Below are 17,425 nucleotides of genomic sequence, written 5' to 3'. Positions count from 1 at the left end.
AAAAAGATAAAGTCTGACACTGTTTCCACTGTTTCCCCATCTATTTCCCATGAAGTGATGGGACCAGATGCCATGATCTTAGTTTTCTGAATGTTGAGCTTCAAGCCAACCTTTTCACTCTCCTCTTTCACTTTCATCAAGAGGTTTTTTAGTTCCTCTTCACTCTCTGCCATAAGGGTGGTGTCATCTGCATATCTGAGGTTATTGATATTTCTCCCAGCGATCTTGATTCCAGCTTGTGCTTCTTCCAGCCCAGCGTTCCTCATGATGTACTCTGCATAGAAGTTAAAAAAGCAGAGTGACAATATACAACCTTGGCGTACTCCTTTTCCTATTTGGAACCAGTCTGTTGTTCCATGTCCAGTTCTGTTGCTTCCTGACCTGCATACAAGTTTCAAGAGGCAGGTCAGGTGGTCTGGGATTCCCATCTCTTGAAGAATTTTCCACAGTTTACTGTGATCCACAGAGTCAAAGGCTTTGGCATAGTCAATAAAGCAGAAATAGATGTTTTTCTGGACCTCTCTTGTTTTCTCCATGATCCAGCGGATGTTGGCAATTTGATCTCTGGTGCCTCTGCCTTTTCTAAAACCTGCTTGTACATCTGGAAGTTCATGGTTCACCTATTGCTGAAGCCTGGCTTGGAGAATTTTGAGCATGACTTTACTAGCATGTGAGATAAGTGCAATTGTGCGGTAGTTTGAGCATTCTTTGGCATTGCCTTTCTTTGGGATTGGAATGAAGACTGACCTTTTCCAGTCCCGTGGCCACCGCTGTTTTCCAAATTTGCTGACATATTGAATGCAGCACTTTCACAACATCATCTTTCAGGATTTGAAATAGCTCAACTGGAATTCCATCACCTCCGTTAGCTTTGTTCGTAGTGATGCTTTCTAAGGCCCACTTGATTAGGTCTCGATAACCACTCTGTTTCAGAATAACGAGGTAACACTAGACCGGTTAGCTCGCAAAAGAAACGGGAAAGTAACCCAGGGCGGACGGGGCGGAGACATTTGCGGGGAGGCGGGACTTCCGGCGCAGCCCATGTTCTGTTTCCGGCGTCGTCAGGCCGCTTTCCCGGCGCTCTGGGCGCTCCCGGCAAGGACGCTGTGAAGGGGCGCGGCCGTGCAGAATTCTCCGCTAGTCAGCCCTTCGCCTTTGCTGAGAACGGCTCTGCGAGCCCGGTGAGAAGCCGCTGTGGAACGGGCGAGCGCCCGCCCGTCTAGGGGCTTCCTTTCTTTTTGAGGAAGCTGAGGACACACGCAGGGGCATCTCTAGGCCGCCACCCTCCTGGCGCCCGCACCAACCCGCGCGCTCGCTGGGTGAGGCTCGCCCCGCCCTCTCTGCCGCGCGTGCGCGGAGCGGGCCAGTCGCGCTTCCGCCCGGCCCGCTCGCGCGGGGGCGCGGGGGCGCGGGGGCGCGGGGGCGGGGGTGGTGGCGAGTGGCCGCTCTGGGGGCTTGGTCGTTCCTTGGAATTTGCCCCCGGACTGTATTTCGAAGCCGGCGTCCCTTCCCGTCTCTCTGGCGTTTCCCAGGCGCTGAGCCTCGCGCTGGCGGAGGGTGCATGACCTGACCTCCTCAGGAGGAGGAGGAGGAAGGGGTCGCGGTTGAGTTAATGCAGAAAGAGCCCTGTTCGTGGGATCTTTCCAGTTACAGGAGCTTGAAATGGGAAGATGATTCCAAGCAAAGAGGACATAAAGTTGTTGGTATAGTCTAGATGAGAGATGATGTTTTCAAAAGCCAATAATTTTGGGGGGCGTATCGCGCTAAGGTGGGGGGGGGGGGGCTCCGGCTGTGTGGCAGCCCTAGAGGCGGCCGGAGAGAACGGACCCTGTGCGGAGAAGGGCGGCCGGCCAGCCCTTCTGACGCTAAGGGCGACCGCGCGAGACCAGGGAGCGAATCCACGTCGCCTGTGTTGGAAGTGCAGAGTTGTAACCACTAGACCTCCAGGAAGTCTCAATAAAGGCTTGATAGATGCTGCTGCTGCTGCTGCTAAGTCACTTCAGTCGTGTCCGACTCTGTGTGACCCCATAGACGGAAGCCCACCAGGCTCCCCCGTCCCTGGGATTCTCCAGGCATGAAGAACACAGCTCAGTGATTATAAGAGGCAAGGTCGCTGCTGTCATGCAGTTTAAGGAGGCTTGGGTAGGCAATAAGTAAACGCATAAATCAAGATTAAATTAATCACATAGACAAATAAATCAAGATAGCCTGGAGAAATATCAGCAACCTCAGATATGCAGATGATATCACTCTAATGGCAGAGAGTGAAGAGGAACTAAAGAGCCTCTTGAGGAGAGTGAAAAAGCTGACTTGAAACTTAGCGTTCAAAAAACTAGATCGTGGCTCAGGTCCCATCATTTCATGGCAAATAGATGGGGAAAAAGTAGAAATAGTGACAGATTTTATTTTCTTGGGCTCCAAAATCACTGAGGACAGTGACTGCAGCCATGAAATTAAAAGACGCTTACTCCTTAGAAGAAAAGTTATGACAAAGCCTTGACAGCATATTAAAAAGCAGAGATATCACTTTGCCAACAAAGGTTGTATAGTCAAAGCTATGGTTTTTCCAGTAATCATATAGAGATGTCAGAGTTGGACACACATTGCAGGTCTACCTGCAATGTGGGAGACCTGGGTTCGATTCCTGGGTTGGGAAGAATCCCTGGAGGAAAGCATGGCAACCCACTCCAGTATTCCTGTGTGGAGACTGAGTGAGGAAGAATCGATGCTTTCGAATTGTGGAGCTGGAAAAACCACTTGAGAGTCCCTTGGACAGCAGGGAGATCAAACCAGTCAACACTAAAGGAAATCAACCTTGAACATTCATCGGAAGGACTGATGATGAAGCTGAAACGCCAATACTTTGGCCACCTGATGTGAAGAACTGACTTACTGGAAAAGACCCTGATGCTGGGAAAGATTGAAGGCAGGAGAAGGGGACGACAGAGGATGAGATGGTTGGATGATGTCATGGACTCAATGGACAGGAGTTTGAGCAAACTCTGGGAGATAGTATAAGGTGTTATAACAGAAATCATGGAGGAACTTAGAGATGGTTGGGCTTCCCTGGTGACTCAGTTGGTAAAGAATCTACCTGCAATGTGGGAGACCTGGGTTCGATTCCTGGGTTGGGAAGAATCCCTGGAGGAAAGCATGGCAACCCATTCCAGTATTCTTGTGTGCAGAATCCCCATGGACAGAGGATCATGGTAATCTATGGTCCATGGGGTCACAAAGAGTCAGACATGACTGAGTGACTAAGCACAGCACAGAGATGGTCAGAAAAGGCTTCTGTGAGATGGTGACAAACCAGAACCGAAGAATGAAAATGAACCAAATGAAGAGCTGAGGAAAAGACAGTTCCAAGGTGGAAGGAAAAGGAACTAAGGGCAAAGGTATTTCAAAGCTTTGTAGGCTTGATCAGGAGTTTTATTTTTAAGTAAAATGGGAAGTCTTTTTTTTTTAATTAATTGGAGGCTAATTACTTTACATGATTGTATTGGTTTTGCCATACATTGACATGAATCTGCCCCAGAAATGGGAAGTCTTGATGAGATTTTTTTTTTTAATTCAGATGCTTGAACAGTTTTTTTTAAAAACTTTTTTCTTTTTTTTTTCTTTTTGGCCCCACTGTGTGTGTTTTGAGATCTTAGTTCCCCAGCCAGGGATTGAACCTGTGCCCGGCAGTGAAAGTATGGAGTCCTAACCACTGGACTGCCAGGGTATTCCCTTTAAAAAGTTGTTAATGTAAAATTTCAAGCATATATAAAAGTAAAAAATGGTATAATGAACCCCTGTGTATCTGTTTCCTAATTAGAGTTACTATTTCATAGTTAATTTTTTTCTTCTAATATTCTGTCTCCTCCCCTAATATTTTTTTCAACAGTTAATGTAACTTTTATTTTTATTTTTTAAGCTTTATCAAGATATAATTGACAAACAAAAATCATATTAAGGTATACAACATGATAATTTGGTATATGTATACATTGTGAAGTGGTTAACCACAGTCAAGCCAATTAACACATGCATCACCTCACATAGTAACTTAATCATATGACTTTTGTTTAAAATTATTATCTAGCCTATAGACAGCAGCAGTTTAAATACTTGAATTAACAGCTTTAAAAAATTTTTTTACAACAGCTTTTTTGAGATGTTATTGGCATAAACCACATATTGAAATGTAAAATTTGGTAATTTTTGACATATGTGTATACCATTAAAGACACTACCATAATTAAGATAATGAACATATTATCACCCATAAATCTTTCCTCCTGCCCCTTTGTAATCACTCCCTTCTGCTCTGATGCTCACCCTCACATTCTCAGCCACAGGCAACAACTGATACACTATCACTATAAATTATTTTGAATCTTCTAGCCAGCGTGCATGCTCAGTTGTGTCTGGCTCTTTGTATCCCTTTGGACTATGGTCTGCCAGGCTCCTCTGTCCATGGGATTTTTTCAGGCAGGAATGACTGGAGAGGTTTGCCATTTCCTCCTCCAGGGGATTTTCCCAATCCGGGGATCGAGCTCGCGTAGTCTCCTGAGTTGCAGGCAGATTCTTTACCTGCTGAGCCATCAGGAAATCTAGAACTTTATATAAATGGAATCATACAGTACATGCTCATTGACAGAGGTCTAGTGTCTTTCATTTGGGATGATTATTTTGAGATTCATCCATGTTGTTGCAAGTTTCACTGGTTGACAAGTAATAATCCGTTACATGAATGTAGTAATTTGTTTGTCCATTCACCTGTTGATGGATATTTGGATGTTTCTAGTTTGGGGCTATTACAAATTAAGCTGCTCTGAACATTTGTGTGGACATGAGTTTGAGTGAACTCCAGGAGTTGGTGATGGACAGGGAGGCCTGGCGTGCTGTGATTCATGGGGTCGCGGAGAGTCGGACACGACTGAGCGACTGAACTGAACTGAACTGAACATTTGTGTGCAAGTCTTTTTGTGGACATTTCTTTTTGATTTTTAAAAGTGAGATGCAGGGCTTCCCTGGTGGCTAAGTGGTAAAGAATCGCCTGTGAATACAGGAGACACAGGTTCGGTCCCTGATCCAGGAAGATTCCACATGCCTCGGAGCAGCTAAACCTGTGCATCACAGGTGCTGAACCTGTGCTCTAGAGCCCGTGGTCTGCAACAAGAGAGGCCACCTCAATGTGAAGCCTGTGCACCGCCAGTAGAGAGTAGCCCCCACTCACCGAAACCAGAGAAAAGCCCGAGCAGTAATGAAAACCCAGCACAGCCATAAATAAATGAATATATATATTAAAAAAGTGAGATACAATTCACATACCAAACAATTTACCCACTTAAAATATGCAGTTCAGGGACCCCCAGTGGTCTGGTGATTGAGAATCCGCCTTGTGATGCAGGGGACCAAGGGTCAATCCCTGATCAGGGAACTAAGATCCCATATGCCACTGGACAACTAAGCCTGCGCTCCTTGTAGCCAGTGACTCAACTAGAGAAATGTCTGTATGCTGCGAGGAAATCCTCTGTGCTGCAACTAAGACCCTGACCCAATCAAAAATAAATAAATATTAAAAAAAAAAAACAAAAGCCAATAATTTGGATAACAATGAAAGGAAGTGAGTGGATTTAAGACAGTACAGGAGGTAGCAGTGACATGATTTGGCCCTTGACTGATTGGGAGGAAGGCTTGAGACAGTCTGGTGGTTACATCTACGTTGATGGTGCTGCGGTTTACGCATAAGGATCGCAGGATGAAGAGTAGCTTCTGGAGGATAACAAGGACTTGGATTGAGAAGCCCAGGGATATTCAGGGGGAGATATTCTCTGAAGTATCTTGGAGAGTTCTTTTGGGGATGAGGGAGAATTTTTTACCTTTCTTCTTTGCATTGAATATGTACCAGTATCAACTGATTATGATTCTTGTATCTCTCACATAACTTGTTCAAGCCATGGGAGATGGTGGGACATGGACTTCATATGAAGAAACAAGGACAACCTTTGAAGCCTTTGCAGTTTTCTGGAGTGATACTAATATCTTGCGGTTTATCAAGTACTAACTTGTAGTTCGGATTTGTTGTTCAGTCGCTAAGTCGTGTGGAACTCTGTGACCCCATGGACCGTATAGCATGCCAGGCTCCTCTGTCCTCCCAGTGTTTTCTCAAATTCATGTCCATTGAGTTGGTGATGCTATCTAACCATCTCATCCTCTGCCACCCTCTTCTCCTTTTGTCTTCAGTCTTTCCCAGAATCAGGGTCTTTTCCAATGATTCAGCTCTTTGCTCCAGGTGGCCAAAGTATTGGAGCTTCAGCAATAGTCCTTCCAATGAATATTCAGGGCTGATTTACCATAGCCTTACCTTTAGTGATGCAGTGTATTTTAAAGAATCCTTTAACTGTCACACATCTAAATAGAGTCATTTGGAACTGTCTAGTCTTTTGCCTAACAAGCTGCTTCCCCTCTCAGGCAGGTTTGTAGTTGGTGCTATTATTGATGTAATGCTCCATGTCAAGGTCACAATAAAGATCAGAAATAGAATAACCTGAGTTGGACAGGACTGAGCGACTGAACTGATGAGGACTGTTATAAAAGAAAGGATTTTGCAGTGGAATCTTGGTTAACCAGAGCTTATAATATCTTGTATTGCCTCTGCACTCTCCCCCTTAACCACCCTCCCCTTGCAGATTCATTATGAAAGACAGTGTTATGCCCTGAGTCCGGTCCCCCCATACTGGTAGAATAAGACACTCGCAGCAATGCAAAAGCAAGAATGGGGTTTATTTCTGGTTCGAGCTAGGGCTCATGCCTCCTCCAGCGCAGTGGAGTGCTGACAAGAGTCCTAAGCCCAGGTCTCAGCGGTTTTTATAGTCTCAGGTTACATAAGCACCTATTTCTGTTCAAAAGATCAAGCTGGCAGAAGCTCATTGGCCAGTTCATGCACGCGTGGAAGCTCATTGGCCAGTTTATGCGCGCGCGGGTTTTCTCTGGGGGATTTCCCTTTTTCTTCTGATTGGCCCAGTTTGGGCGGGTTTTTTCTAGGGAGGAGTTTCATAATTTTGGCCCCGGCGGGATCTTCTTAGGGAGGAGTTTCTGTGAACTTAGCCTCCACCCTGTCTCCAGGAAATTGAAACTTAGGCCTAAGCAAGGTCTCAGGCCTATCCTGGCTACTCAGATGTTAGGGCTCCTAACAATAGAACCAGAGGCTTATTTAAAAGCAAAATACTTGATGAGGGCTGTTATTTGGAAAATTTTAGTTTTTTATGACTATTAAATGTATGAGAAATGACTAAAACATAGCAAGACTAGTTTTTATTGTGAAACATGTCATCTACACAAGAGTACGCAAAACACATCCATTTTAAATAATTAAAGAACACTGTGTATTCGCCGTCTAGGTCAGGACCTTAGAGGCACCCTTGTGCTCCTCCTGGGTTGTGTCTCCTGCCCAGCCCCTGCAAGAATCACTGTCCGCCAGTCACTCTTGCCTTCATCATTCCCTCCTCTGGAGTTTTGTCACCTGTGTATGCTGTAATACGGCATGTATTCTTTTGTGACTTGCTCCTTTCACCCTGTGTAAGATTTTGGAGAGTTACCTAGGATGATGCGATCGTGGTCAGTCATTTCCACCTCCTTTTGCACTCTGTTTGAATACACCACAATTTATTTGTCCATTCTGCTGTTGATAGACATTTGTATTGTTTCCAGTACCTGATTATTACAGGCAGTGCTGCTTTGGACATTTTTGTTTGTATCTAAAGGTAGAATATGAAAAAATCTCTAGGATTTAATACCTGGGAGTGGAACTGCTGGGTCATAGAGTATGGTGATGCCAAATTGGTTCCTAAGTGAGTGTTCTGGTTTATTCTCTCACTTAGCAGTATTGGGGAGTTGCTTTTGAAAACCTTTGATGTTTTCTGACTTAAATTTTGCCAATCTTTTTGTTGGTGCAGTGGTCTCATTCTGCTTTAAATTTGCATATCCTTGGTTTCCAATGAGCTTTTTGAAACTCTTCATTTGTTTATGTGCTCTTTTGTAAAGGATGTGTTGATGATTATTCAGTTCAGTTCAGTGGCTCAGTTGTGTTTGACTCTTTGCGACCCTATGGATTGCACACCAGGCCTTCCTGTCCATAACCAACTCCCAGAGTTTACTCAAACTCATGTCCATTAAGTCACTGATGCCATCCAGTCATCTCATCTCTTGTCCCCTTCTCCTGTCTTCAGTCTTTCCCAGCATCAGGGTCTTTTCCAGTGAGTCAGTTCTTCTCATCAGGTGGCCAAAGTATTGAAGTTTCAGCTTCAGCATCAGTCCTTCCAGTGAATATTCAGGACTGATTTCCTTTAGGATGGACTGGTTGGATCTCCTTGCAATCCAAGGGACTCTCAAGTGTCTTCTCCAACACCACAATTCAAAAGCATCAGTTCTTTGGCGCTCAGCTTTGTTTATAATCCAACTCTCACATCCATACATGACTACTGGAAAAACCATAGCTTTGACTAGATGGACCTTTGTTGGTTAAGTAATGTCTCTGCTTTTTAATATGCTGTCTAGGTTGGTCAAACTTTGCATCCAAGGAGTAAGCGTCTTTTAACTTCATGGCTGCAGTCACCATCTGCAGTGATTTTGGAGCCCAAGAAAATAAAGTCTGACACTGTTTCCACTGTTTCCCCATCTATTTCCCATGAAGTGATGGGACCAGATGCCATGATCTTAGTTTTCTGAATGTTGAGTTTTAAGCCAACTTTTTCACTCTCCTCTTTCACTTTCATCAAGAGGGTCTTTAGTTCTTTGCTTTCTGCCATAAGGGTGGTGTCATCTGCATATCTGAGGTTATTGATGTTTTTCCCGGCAATCTTGATTCCAGCTTGTGCTTCCTCCAGTCCAGTGTTTCTCATGATGTACTCTGCATATAAGTTAAATAAGCACGGTGACAATATATAGCCTTGACGTACTCCTTTTCCAATTTGGAACCAGTCTGTTCCATGTCCAGTTCTAACTGTTGCTTCCTGACCTGCATACAGATTTCTCAGGAGGCAGGTCAGGTGGTCTGGTATTCCCATCTCTTTCAGAATTTTCCACAGTTTATTGTGATCCACACAGTCAAAGGCTTTGGTGTAGTCAGTAAAGAAGTAGATGTTTTTCTGGAACTCTCTGGCTTTTTCGATGATCCAGTGGATGTTGGCAATTTGATCTCTCATTCCTCTGCCTTTTCTAAATCCAGCTTGAACATCTGGAAGTTCACGATTCACGTACTGTTGAAGTCTGGCTTGGAGAATTTTGAGCATTACTTTGCCAGCGTGTGAGATGAGTACAGTTGTGCGGTAGTTTGAGCATTCTTTGACATTGCCTTTGTTTGGGTTCGGAATCAAAACTAACCTTTTCCAGTCCTGTGACCACTGTTGAGTTTTCCAAATTTGCTGGCATATTGAGTACAGCACTTTCACAGCATCATCTTTCAGGATTTGAAATAGCTCAACTGAAATTCCATCACCTCCACTAGCTTTGTTCACAGTGATGCTTCCTAAGGCCCACTTGACTTCACATTCAGGATGCCTGGCTCTAGGCTGGTGATCACACCATTGTGGTTATCTGGGTCATAAAGATCTTTTTTGTACAGTTCTGTGTATTCTTGCCACCTCTTCTTAATATCTTCTGCTTCTGTTAAGTCCATACCATTTGTGTCCTTTATTGTGCTCAGCTTTGTGTGAAATGTTCCCTTGGTATCTCTAATTTTCTTGAAGAGATCTCTAGACTTTCCCATTCTATTGTTTTCCTCTATTTCTTTGCATTGATCGCTGAGAAGGCTTGCTTTCTTATTTCTCCTTGCTATTCTTTGGAACTCTGCATTCAAATGGTATCTTTCCTTTTCTCCTTTGCCTTTGCTTCTCTTCTATTCATAGCTATTTGTAAGGCCTCATCAGAGAACCATTTTGCCTTTTTGCAGTTCTTTTTCTTGGGGATGGTCTTGATCCCTGTCTCCTGTACAATGTCATACATTGTACACCTCCTGTCCGTCCATAGTTCTTCAGCCACTCTGCCTATCAGATCTTATCCCTTGAATCTGTTTGTCACTTCCACTGTATAATTCGTTTCAGATTTGCTGTTTTGTAAAGGATATATTGAGATCTTATGCCATTTTTCTATTATCTTTTTCTTAATATTTCCTGGACTCTGATCCTTTCTGACATGTGTTGCAAATCTATTTTTCGCTGTATATATTTCTATTCTCTTTCTCTTTTCACAGTACTGTTGAAATATCTGTCTTTTCCTTTATTCCTTTATGCTTTTTATATCTTAAGAAAGCCATTCCTACCCTCAGATCATGAAGATACTATCCTATCTAAAAGTTTTACAGTAATCCCTTAAACATGTGGTTGTTTAATCTGGAGGAATAATGTGTCTGTAGTATGAGGCATGCGTGCTCAGTTGCTAAGTTGTGTCCTACTCTTTGTGATCCCATGGGCTGTAACCCTTCAGTCTTCTCTGTTCATGGGATTTTCCAGGCAAGAATACTGAATTGGGTTGCCATTTCCTTCTTCAGGGGATCTTCCCAACCCAGGGCTCAAACCCAAGCCTCTAGCGGCATCTCCTGCGTTGGCAGGCGTATTCTTTACTACTGAGCCACTTGGGAGGCACATGTAGTATGATATGGGAGTCCAATTTCATTTTTTTCTGCTATAGATAGTCATTTTTCTTTCTTCACTGATCTGAAACACTATCTCTGTCATATATCAAGCTTCCACACTGTTTGGGGTTAGGACCCAAAAAGGGTCATTTTTGGGGTTCTCTATTCTGTTCCTTGGAGGGACTGATGCTAAAGCTGAAACTGCAATGCTTTGGCCACCTCATGCGACGAGTTGACTCACTGGAAAAGACTCTGATGCTGGGAAAGGTTGGGGGCGGGAGGACAAGGGGACGACGGAGAATGAGATGGCTGGATGGCATCACCGACTCTGTGGACATGAGTTTGAGTGTACTCCGGGAGTCGGTGATGGACAGGGAGGCCTGGCGTGCTGTGATTCATGGGGTCGCGGAGAGTCGGACACGACTGAGCGACTGAACTGAACTGATTCTGTTCCGTTGATCAGTTTGTCTCTTCATGAGCTAATAACACAACGTCTTAATTAGTTACAAGACCTGAGTAATTATCTGGATATTAGGAGAAGCAAGGCTCCCATCTTCTTTCTCTTCAGTCTTGTATGAAGTATCTTGGCTATTTGTACTGGTGTGTGTTTTAGAATCAGCTTATCAAGTTCCACAGAATCCTTTGGGATTTTGACTGGAATTGCTTTAAATCTCCTGGTCATTAAAAAGGAAAGTTTACATAATACTGGGTCCTTTCAGAGATCTGTCTATATACTTAAGTCTTCTTTGTGTCTTTCATTGAGGTTTTATAATTTTGCCATGGAAGTGACTTTAGTTAGACTTTCTGTTAACTGTATTTTCTGATACACTATAAGTGATACTTTTTTTTTTAATTAGTTTTCTAATTGTTTGTGACATAGTGATTTTCCAATATTAATTGCTATACTTTTTTACTTTGTTTTAGTCTCCTGAATTTTTGTGTATACAAATAATCATGAATAGTGTTGGTTTTGTTTCTTCTTTCCAACCCTTACACCTTTTTCTTGTACTTCTTTAGCTGAGGTATCATCTGCAATGTTAAATAGAAGTAGTGGAAGTAACATCCTTGTTTCTTACCCTGTCTCATTATTTTTAGTTTATTACTGATACGTGATATCATAGTATGAAGTATAAGTTATATACTTATATTACTGATAAGTCTAATGTTGGCTATATATAGGCTTTTGTAAATACTCTTTTATCATCTTAAAGAAGTTCCATGGCTCAATATAGTAGGGATTTCAGTTCTCTCAATACTGCTCTATAGATCCACTGCAGTTCTAGTCAGAATCCCAGTGGGGAGATTTGGTGTTTGTTTTGGTGGAAAATGACAGGCATCAATGTGGATCAATTTCAGAAATACAATGTTGAGCAAAATGTGAAAGCTGCAAAATTATGATATCATTTTTATAGAGTTAAAAGGCATTAATTTAAAGCTGTGTGACAAGTAAAAATATTAAGAAAAGCAAGAAAACGATTATCACAAAATTCATTATGTTAATTGCTTCTGGGATGTAGGAAGGGAATGTAACTAAAGGGGCTCATATAGGAGGCTCAGCAGTATTAGCAGTGTTCTTCCTAATCTTAAACTAGGGGCTGGCTCAACATACAAGGTTCATTTTTATATTACGATTATTATTAGATATTAAAACATCTTTCTTGTGCCTTCAGCCCATTTTTAAAAGAGATCTTTTTAAAATTTGTTTTCCTCCAGAAGTTGAAAATTTTTAAAAAAAATAAAAATTAGTACAATGAAAGCCTTTCACCACAATTTACTAATTGTTAATATTCTGCTCTATTTGTTTTACGTCTCTCATGGCTTGCACTTATTTGTCATGTCTCTCCACATATCTTTAATTTGAAACAGTTCCCCAGCCTCTTCTTTGTCTTTTATGATACTGATTTTTTTTTTTTTAAAGTTCAAGCCAGTTTTATAGAATTTGGAATTGCTAAGATTGATTTGTGTTAAACATTTTTGGCAGAAATTCTGCAAAAGGAGGACTACTACAGAAGTCTTCCCAGGAAGCCTGTAATGTCAGTTTCTCCCATTATCAAAGGTGTTAATGTAATCATTTGGTTAAGGGATTATTTGGCCACTTTCTCCACTGTAAAAGTATCTGGAAAGTATCTCATTTGTAGTTAATGGAGAACCTTAATTTGTGGGTGATTATTTGAGCCTGAGTGATAAAACATCCTTGAACAGTGTGGGTTTGAACTGCATGGGTCCATATAATTGGATATTTTTCAGTAGTAGATATCACAGTGCTGGACAGTTGGTGGTTGGTTGAAGCCAAGGATGTGGGGGGGATGTGGAGGGTAAACTGTAAATTATGCATAAATTAACCCCCGCGTTGTTCAAGGGTTAACTACTATTCCCTAACAACTTTTCACCCAGGGGCTGTATTTTGTCTTCCTTGTTTCTGTTTTTTTTTCTTTTTGGTGCTCAAATTGCCCCAGGTTTGGTCAGTTGAATCCCCTGGTTCCCTTGTCCTTTTTGTCCCCCTGTGATCTGGTAAAACATTATCTTCCAGACTTACCTTGTATTTTGGCTGCCCCAGCCCTGCTTTGTTTAGTGCACATTAGCTGTGGTCATAACTATTGGAGTCTTATTGCTTCTTGTTCCTTTTAGTGGAGAGTGCTAATAAATACATAAATATTTTTGAATAACGAATTCATAATGACACCTCTAATTCTAAACCACACAACAGGGTTCTTCCTGTCCTCCCATTCCATGTGTATAGCTCTCTTCGTCCATTTGAGAACCCTTATTTTTTTCTAAACATCAACAATACATACTGATCTACTCAGTCCTGCAACACACACGGAAGTATTTTGGAACTCATACCACTACCATTACCAACAACAAACCTGCTAAATTAAGTTCAAGATTTTCTTGCAGTTCTTTTGTCCTTTGAGTATATCCTATGGCAGGGCTAGAGTCAGCACTCTACAGAAGTTGTCTGTAGTTTGTATTCCGTTTTAGGGCCGGCTTAATTTAAATTTGAATACATAAACCATTAACATGATTCAAAGTCAAAACTAAGCTTGAGCAAGTTAGTTACTTCTCAGTATCTCAATTTCCTCCTCTGGGATTGCTGAGAACTTTCAATGACGTAGTAAAGACTACAGAGCATTTAGCAGAGTGCAGATCACCTACAGCATCCGGTAAATGGGAGCTGTGCTTTCTTTCTCTGTGAATTCCTCCCAGTCACTTCTCTTGCTTCTTACTTTTCCTGGTCTATGGGGTGGGGTGGGCGGGCAGGTGGAGGGAAGCACCTGTTAGGCAGAGCGGGAAAGAACGGCACACATGGATTATGTTCCTGCTGTATGCTTATCACTGCCAGGCATTCTCCTTAATTCAGTGAACCCTCCCATCTTCACTAGTGTGTTTCCCCTTATATAGGTGAGGAAATGGAGGCTTGGGATGATGAATGCTCTTGCCCAAGGGTAGGCAGCTACTCCCAAACCCTGGACCTACCCCACCGTTACCCCTGGTGCTGCTTTCCCTGCCTTCTGCATCTCCCTCACTTGGGACCCAGGTTCCAGCTCACTGAGGGACGCCCTGATCAGGTTTGGGAAGGAACAGGGCAGGCCTGGAGCCGTCCTGGCTGATGGGTCCCTGGGTCCAGCCTGCACACCGTCTCTGTGCCTTCCTCCCTCTGCATCCGTCTCGGGTCCAGACATGCCGACCACTGACCACGTGGGAAATGCAGTTTTCTCCAGTTTGCCCAGTGGCAGTCCTTAGTGCTCCCAGATCAGCGGCCGCCACTGGCCAGCGATTGACTGCAGTTCTGGGCTCACTCGGGGTTTATTTTTTATGTTTATTCCTTGTGTGCTTAGATGGCTGACATGGAGTAGGAGGGGTCTTGGAAATAAGAGGAGCTAAGGAGCTAATATCTAGAAGCTGGAGGGAATTCAGGAGTCATCTTTGCTATCCCTCTTCCTGCTGACAGCACTACACTAAGGGGGACCAACATTTAAAAGGGTAATGCTGGACAGTCTGGCGTACTCCTGGCAGCTTTGGGACACAGACCCAGCAAGGATTAGCAGGCTAAAGAAGACGTTAAAGAAGACGAAATTGGGGTAGAGGGCTGTATACGTGTACATTGATACCTTCATTCCACATTGCCCAGCTGTAGGCAGTAAAGATTGAGGCTTCCTCTTGCCTCCCTGCCCCACATATTGAGGAGAAACTCAGGACCAGAGAAGGCACTTGGCCAAAGTCACACAATGTATTTGAGGCAGACCCAGGACCACACCCAGGCCTGGTGACCCAAGCTCTCACAGTGCATCTCAGAGGGAGCTAGCTAGGAGAGAGAGGTATGCCCCTGTCCACCTGTGTCCCAGGGATGCAGTCAACCACCTGAGAGCTCTTCCTTGACTACTTGTATCATCCCTGGGTTCTTTGCCGCTTTCCCATCCTCTTCTCACTTTAAAGAAGATGGCTCACCAGCTCTGCTGTCTCTTCAGGGCCTGACACAGTAAGTGTTCAGTACACATTTGCCATTTGAAGACACAAGGAATGGGGCAGCTTGGCAACATCCTATGAGGGTGAAATGAGCACACACCCTCAGACCCAGCAAGACGTCAGAAATGCTCACACATGTGGCCACCAGGAGATATGCACAAGGATGTTCACAGAGGCACCCTTCACTATAATACATGCAGCCTTCATAGTCAGGAGAAGAGAAAGATAAATTGTGTTTTCACACAATAGAATAATACCATACAGCAGTGAAAATGACCTATATCTACGTGTGTTAACATGGCTACATCTCACAAGCAATGTAGAATGATAAAGCAAGTCATGAAGTGGATATAGGAGAACAGCAGTACTAAGCTGTCAGCACTTCACAGTCAGGAAAGTAGTAACCTTGGGGCGGGAAAGAAGTAGACTCAGATCAGAGGGGTGTACACTGAGGGCTCCAACTCTTGTCGATGATGTTCTGTTTCTGAAGTTGAATGATGGATGAAAGAGATTGTATTATTCTTGATACCTTTTGTATGTCTGAAATATTTTGTTATAAAAACAAAAAAAATGGAAAAAAAGTTGTTTAAAAAACTAAAAATGCAGGCAGTCCACTCCTTTTGTCTTTAGATTCCTTACAATTCCTACCACTCCCTTATTATCTTTAAACCGTTATCTTTATACTTAAACTTTGTATTCCCATTATCTTTATATTCCACTTATATGATATAATAAACATACTTTAAAGGAGATATATGCAAAAGGGAAATTGGACGTTATAGCATAAGGAAAATATTTCCTGACTAAAATTACTGTATAACTTGAAATATCCTCCTCACTGATCTACAAATACTAGTAGCTCTTTGGCCGTATATGCCACTTCAGGATATAACAGTGAAGATTGGCGATTAGAACATTTTCATGGTACATAGCCAGAGCAGAAAAAGATTTTGCCAGTGATTTAGGGCTTCCTTCCATCCACCCATTCTTCAGAGTACATTTTCTCACACATAAAAATAGATGAATGAATTGCTCCATGAAGAATTATTTCAAGAAATCTGAAGTAAATGTAACCTCTCTTTTAACATTTCCCTTAAGACTTAAAAAAGAAAACTTTTATGGGTGAAATTTGGATTTTTTATTTTTAAAAAACATTTCTTTTCTACAAGAGAAACAGCTTAACATTAAGCAGTATCTTTCTAGATGTGAGTGATATTTTGAAGTCTTACCAGGTTTTAATTGTCCATTGTTTCCTAAACTGTATTTTTAATTTCATTTGCTCTCTCCTAGGGAATGAAGGATGGCAGCACGCCGTGCATTAAAAGCTGTTTTGGTTGATCTCAATGGCACACTTCACATTGAAGATGCAGCTGTGCCAGGCGCACAGGAAGCTCTTAAAAGGCAAGCTATCCTCCACGTTCAGCTGACAAATATGTTTGTAAGTGCCATTTTACCAAGGCAGATCATTAGCTGAATGGATGGCCTTAAGATGGCATTTCACCGATTTACCGCAGATACAGGAACTGCCTTGGGCTTAGCTGGAAAATGTATGTGTTGTTGTGTCTTCCAAACATTGTTCTCCAAGCCTTTTGTTAGGTTTGGCCTTTTGGTCTGTCTTTTTGCTCTTCATGTGTGTCTTTCTTCTAAGTAATGTAAATTTGGGAATGAAAGCTCGAGATTCGAAAATGTGGAATAAGTAGCACTGGAAAAATCGCAGATGAATCCTGGAATCACAAAATGAAACAAATATACACAAAGGCATAGTTCTACCCACTCCTCCTTCAACTAAGATCTAGCACTGAGTGTGCAGCTCCTCAAATAAAATTTAATTAAGGGACTTGAAATTTTAGAATTATCTCCGTTAACTAAATTTAATACTTTTAAAGGTTGAAGATTGTCCTATATTTCTGATGCATCGCTTACCAAAAGTCTAGATAAAAAATGCATACTATAGAAAAGCTTGTTAAAGTGAACTGAACGTGAATATTTGTTTTTGAGTATCCTGGAAAAAAATACTCCTCAGGACAGTAGAACTGGGACTTCCTTGGTGGCTCAGTGATAAAGAATCTACCTGCTGGTGCAGGAGACACAGGAGATGTGGGTTTGATCCCTGGGTCGATCCCCTGCAGAAGGAAATGGCAACACACTCCAGTATTCTTGCCTGGAACCTTCCGTGGACCGAGAATCCTGGTGGACTGCAGTCCATAGGGTCGGACAGAGTTGGACACGACTGAGCATGCACGCATAACAGAACTAGTAATGTTATTTAGCATCGTATCTTAAAATAATTTAGATGAGGTTTTAAAGTCAGCAATACTTAGCATGTAGTGCTTTATCATT

The 17,425-nt window shown here is 42.6% G+C and overlaps 1 protein-coding gene across 2 annotated transcripts in view; it reads left to right on the top strand.

The window, feature by feature from the left end:
- The first annotated feature begins 1,043 nt into the window (after positions 1-1,043).
- The window catches only part of HDHD2 (haloacid dehalogenase like hydrolase domain containing 2), a 50,966-nt gene continuing 34,584 nt past the window's right edge, over positions 1,044-17,425 (top strand). The window contains exons 1-2 of one of the 2 annotated variants that reach the window (XM_055417309.2): positions 1,044-1,181; positions 16,376-16,486. In XM_055417309.2, the coding sequence (XP_055273284.2) occupies positions 16,386-16,486 (101 nt within the window). In that variant the 5' untranslated portion in view covers positions 1,044-1,181; positions 16,376-16,385. The other variant, XM_055417312.2, reaches the window with a different exon arrangement.

This window comes from Moschus berezovskii, chromosome 28 (assembly GCF_049115385.1).
Source record: "Moschus berezovskii isolate FMDL1 chromosome 28, NW_MosBer_1.0, whole genome shotgun sequence".
Lineage (NCBI taxonomy): Eukaryota > Metazoa > Chordata > Mammalia > Artiodactyla > Moschidae > Moschus > Moschus berezovskii.
Note: the sequence above shows the minus strand (reverse complement) of the source record. Positions and strands in the feature narration are given on the sequence as shown.